Here is a 13,927-nt window from a genome sequence, read left to right as displayed (position 1 = left end):
GTTTTAAGTTGTGAGTCACCTGAGCATCCATCCCTGCTGAGTCATCTTTCAGTCTTTCAGTTCCTTTTTCTCGTGCACTGGCAGCAGACTCGGATGCTAGGTGCATCAGTTTCATTAGCCTTAATCTTTCATTTGCTGACTTCAATTTATGATAGTTTCACTGGATGTATGGATTGTCTCCATAATATCCATAAAGGGGCCTATCTTTATCTCCATGCCTCTCATGAAGCAGCATGGGCATGGACTCCTTGATCAACTAAAATCCAGAGTGCTGGTAAAGATAACTAGGCTGAAAACCTGAGGTATCTAGGACCCACATAGTGGAAGGGCACAACCAACACATACGCCTTGTCCCCTTCACATGTGTGCAGTGGCACACGCATAGATCCCCGACATACACACAATGTAATTTTTAAACTTTTAAATCAACTAAGATTTCACCATGAGTATCCACATATAACGTCGCCCATTATGTTTTGCTCTGAGTAGCTTTAAAATTGACACGAATTCGAACTATAAACAATAGTTTTGTGAAAGCATTGAGTGAAGGGAAAAGCACTTACATCTAGGACTAAAATGATAAAGAGGCCTTTGAGAGATAGAATGTTGGTAATGAGTGATAGCCAAAGAAAGTTAGTAGGGTTGATAATGCTCACAAGTGGCAGGTTGTGGATTTTCTGCCTCTGACTTCTGCACTGATTTCCTGAAACCATTCTCACGTGTTTTTATTGGTTTTCCCCAGGTAACTATTTTTGACCTGCTAGCTCCTTGCCATATGGCTTTAGCTTATTTTCTCCTTTACTTGTTCCCAGCATATTCTGGTTTTTCCCAAATCAGCAGCTTCTAACAAACAAAACTGTATGCAACAGCTCTGCAATAGGCTCCCATGCAACCTTCTTTTGCATGTACTTTTTCTTTTCCATCTTTGTATTTTCATCTACTCTTTAATAATTTGTGTCTCCTTGTTCTTTATGAATGGCTTGCAAACCATTAATACATCTCTTTTGATGTTGGAGGTCTACCCTTACCTAAAAACAGTTCAGTTTTTCCACAAAAAGCTTCATTTAAAATACATACAAGCCAGGCAGTGGTGGCATATGCTTTTAATCCCAGCACTTGAGAGGGAGGCATAGGCAGGCAAATCTTTGAGTTCGAGGCCAACCTGGTCTACAAAACTACAGAGAAACCCTGTCTGGAAAAACAAATAATACATATATAGTATTTGAGTCATTTTGAAGGTCTTCATTGCAGTCTCATGTATAGTATGTCAAATAGCACCAAGATTAGCAATCAAATGAGGATTTTGCTTTTTATCTATGATAACATTCCTTTCAAATTGGTAATTTTGTTATTTTTGTATCAATTCTGTCACGTAGCGTATGTTCATTGAAATTTGCTTTTTTCAATAAAATGTTATGGCAGTGATATGTATGCTTTATTTTCATTTGAACATTTTTTATCCCTTAGTTTGTCCTTTAAGTAATTAAAATATATTCAGCTGCTGAGAAAATGCAAAATGTATCTGCTGACTAGCTGTCTGGTTTTTTGGTTTGTTTTTTTTTTTTTCTGAGGCAGGGTTTCTCTGTGGCTTTGGAGACTGTTCTGGAACTAGGTCTTGAAGACCAGGCTGATCTCGAGCTCAGATCTGCCTGCCTCTGCCTCCCAAGTACTAGGATTAGAGGCATGTGCCACCACTGCCCGGCTTGTATTTTTTTTATTTGTAACTTGATACATATGTTTTAGGCAGCATTTTAAAAATCAACTGTAAATTCCCAATACAAATCCAGGTGGTGGCGGCACACACCTTTAATTCCAGCAATCAGGAGGCAGAGGCAGGTGATTTCTGTGAGTTCAAGGCCAGTCTGATCTAAAGAGTGAATTCCAAGACAGGCTCCAAAGCTACACAGAGAAAACCTGTCTCAAACAAAAAATATAAAATACAATTCCAAATACAAATACATTCTTTTTTCTAGGCAGTGGTGGTGCATGCCTTTAATCCCAGCACTTGGGAGGCAGAAGTAGGCAGATCTGAGTTTGAGGCTAGCCTGGTTGAGATAGTTCCAGGACAGCCTCCAAAGCTATAGAAAAACCCTGTAATAACTAATACTCATAGAACTACTTATATATTAATAGGTTTTGCCTGTCTTACATCCATACTCACATTTGGAAAACAAATGGAGTGGTAAGCATAAAAGTACTGCTTATTATGAGCTTGTTCTGTCAAAATAAGTTATCTTAATCAAATAGATCAGGAAATGACCAGTTGATAGATAAAGTGCTTGCATACAAGGACCTGAGTTTAAATCCCCAAGACCCATGCCCAAAAGCTAGGCACAGCAGCACACATCTGTAATAACAAGACAGAAGGATCCCTGGAGTTTTCTGGATAGCCTGTCTAGCCAATCAGTGAGCAGCTGTCTCAAAGTTAGGTTCAGAAATGATAGAGGAAGACACTGTCAAGCTGTGGCCTCTACATGTGTCAAAAGGCACACAGTATAAACATTTAAAAATTATTGATCCTAAACACTTAATCATATGTATATTTAGGCTTTGAAATACAACTTAAAAAGTTACTCTAATTCTCTTGGCCTAAACTAGGAAGCATTTTCAGAGACAATACATACAATGGAAAAGTCATTAAAAAGTTTCTTCCTAGCTTCTAAAATCCATTGGTGTATTTATATATGTATTTGTGTTTGAGTTGTTTTGCCTGAATGTGTGTATGTATACCTCATATAGGCCAGGTTCCTGCAGAGGTCAGAAGAAGGTGTCTTAGATCTACTGGAACTAGAATTTCAGATGGTCATGAGTCACCCACCATATGGGCTCTGGGATAACCTGGATCTTAAGGGCTGCCAGTACTCTGAGCCATCTCTTTAGTCCTCTTCCCTACTTGCTGTTTTTGGTTTTTGGTTTTCCAAGGCAGGGTTTCTGTGTAGCCCTAGCTGCTCTTCCCTACCTTTGTTTTTCCGGACAGTTTCTCTGTGTAGCTTTGGAGGCTGTCCTGGAACTTGCTCTGTAGATCAGGCTGGCCTCGAACTCAGAGATCTGCCTGACTCTGCCTCCCAAGTGCTGGGACTAAAGGTGTGTGCCACCAACACCTGGCTTCTGCATGTTGTGGTAAGTGTTTGACCAGCTATTCAGTGTATATTCAGTGTCAACACTGGTTATAAATACAGATTATTTCCAAGTGCAAATAAGACTTTAAATTTCATGACAAATGGCTCTGTAAAAAAAAAAGAAATAATCCAATATGTGGTCATTATCATGTTTTGTTATAGATATTAACTTATGTAAGTGTATTATTGTTTGATATTTGCTTACCTAAGTTTTATTGGCTATACTCTAGACAGTTAAAAACAATTTTGAATTTCAAGCAGTCTGTTACTTATCCTTTTCCTAGGGTTTGGAAGAATGAAATAAACAGTACAAGTACATTTCGAGTCTTACCTCATCCTTCTTTTGTCTACACGGCTAAGTTCCATCCAACTACTCAAAATCTGGTGGTTACAGGATGCTATGATTCTATCGTAAGAGTATGGATACTTGATTCGAAAGACGATGGTATCCTATTAGTCCGCCAGCTTGATGCTCACAAGAGTTTTGTCAACTCTATCTGTTTTGATGAGGAAGGTATGTCACACAATATGCTCTAAGTCAAGATAGCTACTTAAGGAGAAAAACTTCCTTTCACTAATAGTTGATACTTGAGAGATTCTTGTATTATTGATGTTTGTGAATAAAGTTATGCTTAGTTTCAAGTAACAGGGTAGACATTAAAGGTATTCTGGTTATAACTTTAAACTTAAGTTCCTAATACTTACATTTTTTTCTTAACCTTCCTGTATTGAATTTCATAAATACATCTGCATCAATGACTATTTTTAGTAATTGCCTTTTATAACCTTTTAAAATTATGTGATACAAATAAGAGATAGGAGAAATCACAAAAGAATGTAAATATGCATGCTAAACATCAACAGGATTTAACACATAAAAAAGGGAATTTGCAGATAATTAAAGGTTCCCAGCATTTGAATATAAATTTTAAAAAATAACATAGGTTTTTATTTTATTGGAAAGAATAAATCCATTGTCTCTTCAGTTTTATATCATTTCAGGTTATAATTATCTAAAGTAATACTCAGAGAAAAATACTGCCGCAGTATACTCAGTTCAGCTTTAGAGTTTCCAATAAACTACAACTTTGGTTTTGCTCAGAATTAAAAAGTACATCTAACACATAGCAGTATTCACCAGTTGAATAAGCTATTTGTAAAGTATTAAATCACAGTGCTAAACAGCCATGTTTGTTAGCGATGATGTGTAATGTATTCCTTCCTGCATGACCGTGATGTTGAACCTATGTTTTGAGTCCCATTCAGTTTTTAAGGACTGATACTAACACTTGTTGTTGTGATTTTGTTCTATGATCATTTTAATGGTCACCAGAATCGTTAATAGTGTATATGAGAACAGGTATTTTTCTAGGACTACAAAAGATTTCATAGGCTAATAAATACAGATATATGTTGGGCAATTCAAGTAACTCGGAATGATTATGAGTGCTACACATGTAGATTACATTGCTTGTTTCTAAATGACAAAAGGAGAAGTTATCAAAAATGCTTTTTAAAAGTGAGAATTTTTCTTAAAGGTAATTGGTATTATCGTGTGAGCTGGATTTGCTTTTTAACTTTTAAGCTGAAAAGCCTTTCGTTGGCAATTCAGTGCTTTAACTGTTGGCCTGGCCTATGTTTCTCCCAACTTCACACCATTTTCCTCACTTCCGTGGCATTGTTGTTACTAGGTTATCACATGTATTCAGGAGACTGCATCGGGGTGATTGTTGTTTGGGACACTTATGTGAAAGTGACCGATCTGCACCACTCAGTGCGCCACTGGACAATAAATAAGGTACAGAACCATTTCATAACTTAAGTTTCATGAAGGGAATTGGGGAGAATCAGTCAAGGACTTTAGAAGATCATGAGGACATCTTTGTCTGTCCCTTAAATTAAGCTTCTCTTAGTCCAAAAGCCAATTGTCCTATCTTCCTAGCTAAAGTGACAGTTACTGACTATTGACATTTTTCTAATACTTGATATCAGTTTAGTGAAGATTTTTATTCGGGTCACACTTTAGTCTATGTTCAGGACCTGGCATATTCTAGGTAATGACTCTCCCACTAAGTTACAACCTCATCCCATTTGTTGTCTTTTAAGGTCTAATCTGCAGCATGGCATTAGCCGAAATTCTTGTTAAAATAAGGCATATAACTGACAGCTAATTTTCTGTTTTGGTAGCCTGTTTTCTAAGAACTGTCACTAAGAACAGCATTAGTGCTTTCAGAGAAATGTAACTATGGTAGGAGTCCGTCACTTAATCACAATAATTGCTTCATTTGAAACTTGCTAAAGATGAAAACAAGGGAATGTGTTCCTGGTAGAAATAAGGAAGTGCATTCCTTTTGATTAAAAACAAATGTATTAAACTTGAGCTTACATTTTGCTATGGGTTGTTGTAGTTTCTACCTGTTGCATATTTTCCTTCATTTTTTAATGAATTTTGACAATAGATATCATCATGTTTGGAAAAAGTTCTGTGAATTTCAGTTAGACTCACGATCTATCGAGAATATTCTGTCTTCTCATCCGATCTGTCGGATTAACAGGTGACCTTAAGACTCATGTACCCTGATTTCATACATTTTAAAAAGAATTTTCTAATTACATGAACACTTACTGAACTGTTGTCTATAGACACCAATTTCAATCATTCAGTTTACAATGTAGAATTAGTTATTGGCTTTAAAGTTCTTGTGTTTCTTTGCCTTAATACAATATCTTAAACAGTGTTAACTTATAGTATTAACAGTATTTAAAACCTTAAAACAGGTGCCTTAAACCTAGATGCCTGTTTACCTTGAATCTGCATGTTAGCATTGAAACGGTCAGAACTAAAAGCAGGAAATTTTAGCAGCGAAATGCACCAGGCAAACTGAAGACTGATTTCCTACTTAACTGTGTCCTGCCAGCAGTATGGGGATTGCTGAGGTAACTCACTTATCTGCCCCCTAAGAATGAAGTGGCCATGTGCAGATGCTTAGCTAGCTCTACAGACTCCAAAACACGGACATTTTAGTTTGAGCATGAATATGGTACAGAAAAATTTGAAAGACTTGGTTTCTCAGATTCCTGCCCAACACTGGTTCTGTTTTTGATTTTGCATCTCCTCTAGTTGCTCAAGTCTTCTTTGGGGTTTTCATCTCACGTTACCCTTTAGCTCACTCAGCTTCATCTGTGGTATTTTACTGTTCTGTGCAGTGGTGGCTCAAGCCTTTAATCCTAGCACTCGGGAGGCAGGGGCAGGTGAATCTGAGTTCAAGGCCAGCCTGGCCTACAGAGCAAGTTTCAGGAGAGCCAGGACTGTTTCACAGAGAAACCCTGTCTCGAAAAACAAAACAGAGTTGATAACTCTTATTAGAGTTGGACGGCAGCAGGGATTCAGCCGCTAATCTTAGGGCAGCAGCAGTTTGCCCAACTGCCACTTGAGTGTAGCCCCCTCGCTGAGAGGAAAACCTCTAGGTGAAAAATACAAAGCTCAAGTGAGAAGGCTGATTCTGAATTCTGCCCCAGGTTAAGGGACTTTCCTTGAACTCTTGGATTTTAACCAAGTTAGTTGGGGAGTGACTGTTCTGGTTAGCCTGGCTGCTAGCATCGCTGACACCCAAGCTATTTTCCATTTGCAGTTTTCTTCCTGTGGCAATACCAAGAAAGATCTTTGGTAATCATTTTTAAAATTTTTTTACTCTATACATTAAAGGTTATAGTACAGTTATGAGAGTGCACATAGTAAATTTGTTACTATAGTGAATCAAAGTAACCACGTTACCTTGCTCTTCCAGTTCCTTATGGAGAGAAGTTAAAATCTACACATTTTGTATGATTCAGTACAATTTCATTGCATGTAGACTTTGTATTGCAAACTTAATAACCAGAGTTGTTCACCATACAGTGTCTTGACCTAAAGCTTCCTGGACCTAAAGCTTCCTGCTGTTTCTCTATAACTCAGGTTCTTATATATTTGGGGGCTTTTGTTTGTTTGTTTCTTTTTTTTTTTTTTAGATTCCACATATGATTGAGACTCCGCGGTACTTGCAATATTTTTCACATGGTGTCTGACTTATTTCTTCCAGGCTCATCCTTGTTGTGGCAAATAAAATCTTTTTGTTGGGATGAATACTAGAGGGGAGAAAATGGATGGGGGATGGATGGATAGTTAATGTCTAGTGATATTGAACATCTGGTTATGTATTTTCAGCCATTTTTATGCCCTTTGTGGAGATATGTCTATTCAGTTCTTTTGCCCATCTTTTTTATCCAAGTCATTTGTTTTCCTGGCACTGAATTTGTGTTAGAGGATTAATCTCTTATCAGGTAGATAATTCACAAATTTTCCTAGTGTGTGCCTGTAGTCCATTGTGCTGTTGCGTATTCCCACAGTACACCTGCCTTTTAGTTTAATGGAGTCCCATTACTTTTGTTGATCTACATTTTGGTATTGACTTTCCCCCAACAATAACCCCCCCAAAAAATATCGCCAAGGCCAATGCTCATATTTTATTCACTGTAAGTTGGTTTTATTGTGTGTAAGGGTAGTTCTTATACAAGGCTTGGGAAGATTGGTATCCTATATGACGTTGTGAGTTGGGTTTCATCATTAGCTACAACAAGTAACTGAGGAAGAGGTAGAAGAAAGGATAGTCAAAGTATCTGCAAAATGATTGTAATCTAAGCCGAACGATGCAAATACTTTGCCTGCAGCATGCTTATGAAAAGTGGAAGTTTTTTGGGAAAGAGTCAAAATCTAACTAAAACTTCTAAGTCAGTTTTTAATTTATAAAATATTGAAGTTTTCCTGTCCATATCAAGTAAGAAGTTGTATATGAAGTACTCTTGCTAGTACTGACTGTATTTGAGAAAGTGGATAACATACAAAACACATACCTAACTATAGTACTATATAACACAAATAGTACAGTTTGTCACTTTTATTGGAGTTGCTAAAAATCCTTGTTGCTAATAACTTTAAAATACTCAGTGCAGTATTGAATTTTTGGTTAATTTTCTTTATTTTGAAACTTTATGGCCTCAAACTCAGGCAAACCTGCTTCAATCTACCAAGTGCTACTATTATATGGGTAAGGTACTATTCTCAGCTGGAAATGACATTTTAAAATCCTGTCCTTTATAAGCGAACATTTTGGTAGCAATAGTTTGACTTTTTTTTTTCTGTCGTTCTAGGAAATTAAGGAAACTGAGTTCAGGGGAGTTCCAATAAGTTATCTAGAGGTTCATCCCAATGGAAAACGTTTATTAATCCACACCAAAGACAGTACATTGAGGATCATGGATCTGCGGATGTAAGTGTTTTTAGTAGTAACAGGATAAGTACTTCAATTTGGTTCCTCTGTTTATAAAACGCAGCAGTATTTTTGAGTCAACAGTTTTGTGTAATGGGGGCATCTGTAGAGATTTTTGTGTGTTTTTCTTCTATCTAATGGGTAAAAGTCAGATGTTAAGCTTACTGTGGTGGTCTTTTCACAATGAAAAGCAGAAACTCATATCAATAGTGGGATATCTGTTGCTTCTATTGATGCTACTTAGGTTATAAGACTAACTGAGGAGAATGATACATTAACTTAAACAAAGGAAAAGGATAGAAAACACCTTGATATAAAGGACAAATGGAGTTTGGCAGAAACAGTATGAATGACTGGTGTATTTTTTTGGTGGTGGTGGTGGTGGTGGTGTTAGAATTCCATGTGAAACAAGCAAGAGGCCAATGCTCATATTTTATTTTATGGGTTTCTTATTGTATTTAGAAATTCACATGTCAGCAGGGGGGGGTGGTAGTGCATGCCTTTAATCCTAGCACTTGGGAGGCAAAGGCAGGCTGATCTGAGTTCAAGGCCAGCCTGCTTGCTCTACAAAGCTACACAGAGAAACCCTGTCTCAAAGATTTAATCCCGCATGTATCATCTTAGTGCTGTTAACCCTTCAGTGTTCAAATGTAATAGCTCAAGACTCCAGCATAGGTGCTGTGGGAAATTGACAGCAGAATTACTACATCTGAAGTTTATAATCTAGTCATTACCTTTCACATTTTAACAAACATTTAGACTAAAACTTGATCTGGAGCTGGGCATGGTGGAAGCTGAGGAGGGAGATCTGAGTCCTAGGCCAGCCTGGTCTTACATAGCAAGTTCCAGGACAAGCCAGGGCTACACAGAGAAACACTATATCAAAAAACAGAAAACCAAACAAAAACTTTGATCTAGTTTTGGATTCTGAATATTCCTTCTTGTATACACAGAAACCATGGCATGCAAGATAAGCCAGCTCTCAATATGTAATTATATCATACATTTATATTATTTATGTTACAGCCACAACAAAGGTCCCAAATAAACACACAGGAGGCTGTATTAATTATGAAGCTGTTGGCCTTGCTTGTTTCTTACTGGCTAGCTCTGACTTAAGTAATTCTCCCCATAATTGTTAATCTAAGTATTTCTCTTACCAGAGAATAGTTCCGGGCTTCCTACCCCGTGGCATTGCATCTTGACTCTCTGTGTTTCTCCTACCCAGAGTCCTCCTGGACTCCTAGTCCCACCTATCTAACTTCCCTATTGGCCAACAGTACTTTATTGACATAATCACAGGACTTCCCCCATCAATAGCCTTTTTACTAAAGTCTCTGTTGAAAGACTAGCATTTGAATTCAGTCTTGAAGGATGGATAGACTTTGGATAAGATGGAGGGTTTTCAGTAGGGTAGACAGTGAAACAAAGTGAAGACTGGTGTATGTGCTCAAGGCACATGGTTAGCCTGAGCAGAGGTTTCTTGACAAGGAATACTAACAGGGAACATCTTTAGAAATAGAAACCAGGAGGCCAAGTTACTCTTTTTAAGCCCTATAACATTGTACCTGGGTTCACAGGCAAGCTGCGCTTAGAGTCAAATACTACATTTTCTTCCCCTTTTTTCTCATATGGGAGAAATAATGTATCATACTGTTAAGAGAAGCTTTCCTTGCTAGCTGCTTTGGTTTATCCCCTGCCAGCCGCCTGGGCTCTGCCGCATTGTAGTCCCCAAATAAACACACAAGACGCTGTATTAATTATGAAGCTGTTGGCCTTGCTTGTTTCTTACTGGCTAGCTCTGACTTAAGTAATTACCCCATAATTGTTAATCTAAGTATGTCTCTTACCGGAGAAGTTTCCGGGCTTCCTACCCCGTGGCATCACATCTCGAACTCTCTTGTGCTTCTTCTTCCCAGAATCCTCCTGGACTCCTAGCCCCACCTATCTAGATTCCTATTGGCCAGCAGTAATTTATTGACATATACACAGGACTTCCCCAACATCTCCTCTTTTATGTTTAAACAAAAAGAAAGGTCTTAACTTTAACATAGTCAAATTGTATATGACAGAACAGTTATCAAGTAAGAACACAGTTACAACATTTTGTCTATTAACATTTAGCAAGATCTAAAGAAAATATCATCCATCCCATCCTTGTGAGTCCAAAGTCCTATATGTAGCTTATCTTTTATCATAACTAAGGAAAACTATAATTATAGCTATCTGTCTTCAACTCCATCAAAGACCACAGAAGGATAATATATAAGCACTAGGATTGACAAAGATATCTTACTGCCTGGACAGTCACCTGAAGTTCCTCTGTAACGTTGGGGCATCCATCTTCAGCCCGTAGGCCACAGTGTGTCTGGAACACTTCTCAGCAAAGCAGGAAATTTCAAACTGTCCATCTGCATTGGCAGTCTGTCAGTCATTTCTCTGTGTCCTGCAGAAAGTCTCGTAGACTCTTCATGAAGCAGAAACCCTGTAAGACTGAGTTCAGCAGTCACTTTCCTGTGGGTCCTGCATGTCCAGATTGTACAGCAACAGTCAAACAGTCTAGGCAAGAGCAGTTTCTTGCCCAAATGGCTAATCTTGCCATGTTGAAAGCAAACTCCATAACAAGTTTCTTCGATGCCCATCTTCCTCTCAGACGTAATTGGTGCTGCCAGGAGCAGACATTTCTCATTGTCAAGAAAAACCCTAAACCATTTTAAATGCCATTTTCTGAAGGTCTTTGAGAGGTTTGAAGACTGTTTATGTCAAATATATTTCTGTATATCTAGAAAACCTAACTTACCTAACTATAAATTCTATTATAAGTAACTATCTATAGTCTGTATTCAATTATGCATTACGTTTTAAAAGATCAGTATAAGCACAATACTTAATCAAGAGGAGAAATATACATATCACAAAATTGACCTTGAATTTGTATCAATAAATGAAAAACAATACACATACCATATCATACCCATTAGGTTTTGTGGAGAAATGAGTGAGTTAATAGTGTTTACCACCATTAAAAACACACTTCAAGTACTGCAGAAATGTTCACTCAGTAACCAAGGAGTGGAGATTTAAATTGAGGGTGTTAATGCCGGGCAGTGGTGGCGCACGCTTTTAATCCCAGCACTCGGGAGGCAGAGGCAGGCGGATCTCTGAGTTCGAGGCCGGGCTGGACCGATAGCCTCCAAAACAATACAGAGAAACCCTGTCTCGTAAAAACCAAAAAAAAAAAACAAAAACAAATTTGAGGGTGTTAAAAATGTGTACATGTACAGCAAGGTTGTTACGGAGCCAATGTCCATGGTAGGAGAAAGCAAGAACCCCATACTAATTGTCCAATAGAACTTTTTTTTCAGGTACATTGAGACGTGACGTAAGTCCTTAAGAATAATAATGCAGTCAGTGTTATCTGACACACTGAGCACTGAAACAATGTCAGCTGTTGATCTAAGTAAATGTCTAGATAGTATTTCTCCTTATTGGAACTCAGCAAGGGAAAGAAATGCATCGCATAAACTAGAAAGGACCATGAAAACTCTTGTCTGTTGAGACTTCATTACAGAATGCCTACCATATCAGAGACCCTGAAAATGGCTTACTAATGCAAATGCAATATTTACAAAGAACATTTCTCTGCCACTAGTCCTTAAGTGGTTAAGATTATATTTGCACATTTTGCTTGTTTAGACTAGCAGCCAGGAAATTTGTTGGTGCCGCAAATTACCGGGAGAAGATTCATAGTACTCTAACACCTTGCGGGTCTTTCCTGTTTTCTGGGAGTGAGGACGGAATAGTGTATGTCTGGAACCCAGAGACAGGTAAGTATTTATCTTGAAAAATGGGGAGTGGGGATAGGAAGTTCCAAGTATGTAAATACCATGGTTTTTTATATTAAGAAAAATCTGAGTTCATATTTTAAGCTTGACATGTATTTTAAAATCAGATATCATATTACCTTTCTTGTCACTGTAACAAAATCCCTGACAAGCAATGTAAGGAGGGAATGGAGTTTTTAGCTCACAGTTACAGGGATATAACTGTTAAGGTGAGGAAAGCATAATGGTAGGAACAGGGGGCTGCTGCTCACATTAGCAAGTTGGAAGCAGAGAGTGGGGGCTGAGAAAATAGCTCAGTAAATAAGTGAGTTTGAATCCCCAGAAACGATGCAAACCCAGAAACAGTGACACCTACCTGTATCCCAGCATTTTTCTTGAAAAATGGGAGGCAGAGATAGAAAACATAGCAGAAGCTCTTGGACCAGCTAGCCTGGCCTCTGAAGAGGCAAGTAAGACTGTCTCAAATAATATATACGGTGAGGACAGACACACACAGAAGCTGACTAGTAACAGGAAAATAGGACTACCAAATACTTCAAGGCTTACCCTTGATAATCCACCTCATCCACCTAAACATTTCAGAACCTTCAGAAACAGTATCTGCTGGGGGCCAAGTACTCAAGAATTCAAACACATGAGCCCACAGAAGACATTTTTATCAGACCACAACACATAGCTTTTGATTCAATTCCCTTGTATTCTAAATGTATTCTGGATTGCTTTAATGTCATTGTAAATTCATAGTGTCACATTATAAATCATACTTATTCTCTGATAAGTATTTTATGAATACTGTAAATATAAAGCACAAAACACTACGCGGAGTTGTAACCAGGTAGATGGGTGGGTAAACATTAATTAACTTGATAACAAGAACATTTCTGTGGACATTTCTGATGCCTTTTGGCTTCTGACTTCCTAGGTTTCAGTGACTTCTGTTTGTGGCATCTTCTAGCTCTAATCATAAAACCTTTCAGGCAGTTAAGACCTCAGCCTCCAGGAGAGAAACAGAACAGGAAAACTGAGCTCTTGCCAATTCTGCCCTCTCTAGGGAATTTCTTCACTTACATAGTTTTATAATCCCTCCCTAGTTTTGCCAAGTTTTTCTTGCATTTATCATACTTTTCTGGATCATACATGCCAGTTTCCATCAAAACATTTCACGTGTTGCCCAAAACATTGAAAAGCCTGGGTTAGAATGCAGAAAGAATCCAATAAAATGCAAAATAGATAATTACTCATCATAGTGGTACTCAAATACCCAGAAGCATGTGAGGTTTTCATGTAAATGTGAGCTTCATGCTATATTTTCAAGTAAGATACAGATTAATCTTAACATGAGAAATATGTGACATAGTACAAGTTGTTGCATTTCTTTTTTTCTTTAGGAGAACAAGTAGCCATGTATTCAGACCTGCCATTCAAGTCAACTATTCGAGACATATCTTACCATCCATTTGAAAATATGGTTGCATTTTGTGCATTTGGGCAGAGTGAGCCGGTTCTTCTCTATGTTTATGATTTCCATGGCAAGTACACTGCTTAATGTAAATGAAGTAATGCTTTCACTTATAATGAACCAGATATATATAATGGACCAGCACTATAAAATTAACAATACTTTCAGTTACCATAGTCTTCTTGATTATGTTATAAG

At 37.8% G+C, this 13,927-nt stretch overlaps 1 protein-coding gene across 7 annotated transcripts in view; it reads left to right on the top strand.

Moving 5' to 3' along the window:
* Positions 1 to 13,927, top strand: part of Ahi1 (Abelson helper integration site 1) — a 127,329-nt gene that overhangs the window by 30,390 nt on the left and 83,012 nt on the right. For all 7 annotated transcript variants that reach the window (XR_005869623.1, XR_005869622.1, XM_040728415.1 and 4 more), the window contains exons 11-15: positions 3,404 to 3,633; positions 4,811 to 4,917; positions 8,307 to 8,425; positions 12,122 to 12,252; positions 13,659 to 13,799. Coding sequence is in view for 5 of the 7 variants with exons in the window: in XM_040728415.1 (XP_040584349.1) it covers positions 3,404 to 3,633; positions 4,811 to 4,917; positions 8,307 to 8,425; positions 12,122 to 12,252; positions 13,659 to 13,799 (728 nt within the window). In the remaining 2 variants the exon portion in view is untranslated. The remainder of the gene's footprint in view (positions 1 to 3,403; positions 3,634 to 4,810; positions 4,918 to 8,306; positions 8,426 to 12,121; positions 12,253 to 13,658; positions 13,800 to 13,927) is intronic.

Source organism: Mesocricetus auratus, unplaced genomic scaffold (assembly GCF_017639785.1).
Source record: "Mesocricetus auratus isolate SY011 unplaced genomic scaffold, BCM_Maur_2.0 Super-Scaffold_100018, whole genome shotgun sequence".
In the NCBI taxonomy this organism is placed as follows: Eukaryota; Metazoa; Chordata; class Mammalia; order Rodentia; family Cricetidae; genus Mesocricetus; species Mesocricetus auratus.
This window is presented reverse-complemented; position numbering and strand designations above follow the sequence as displayed.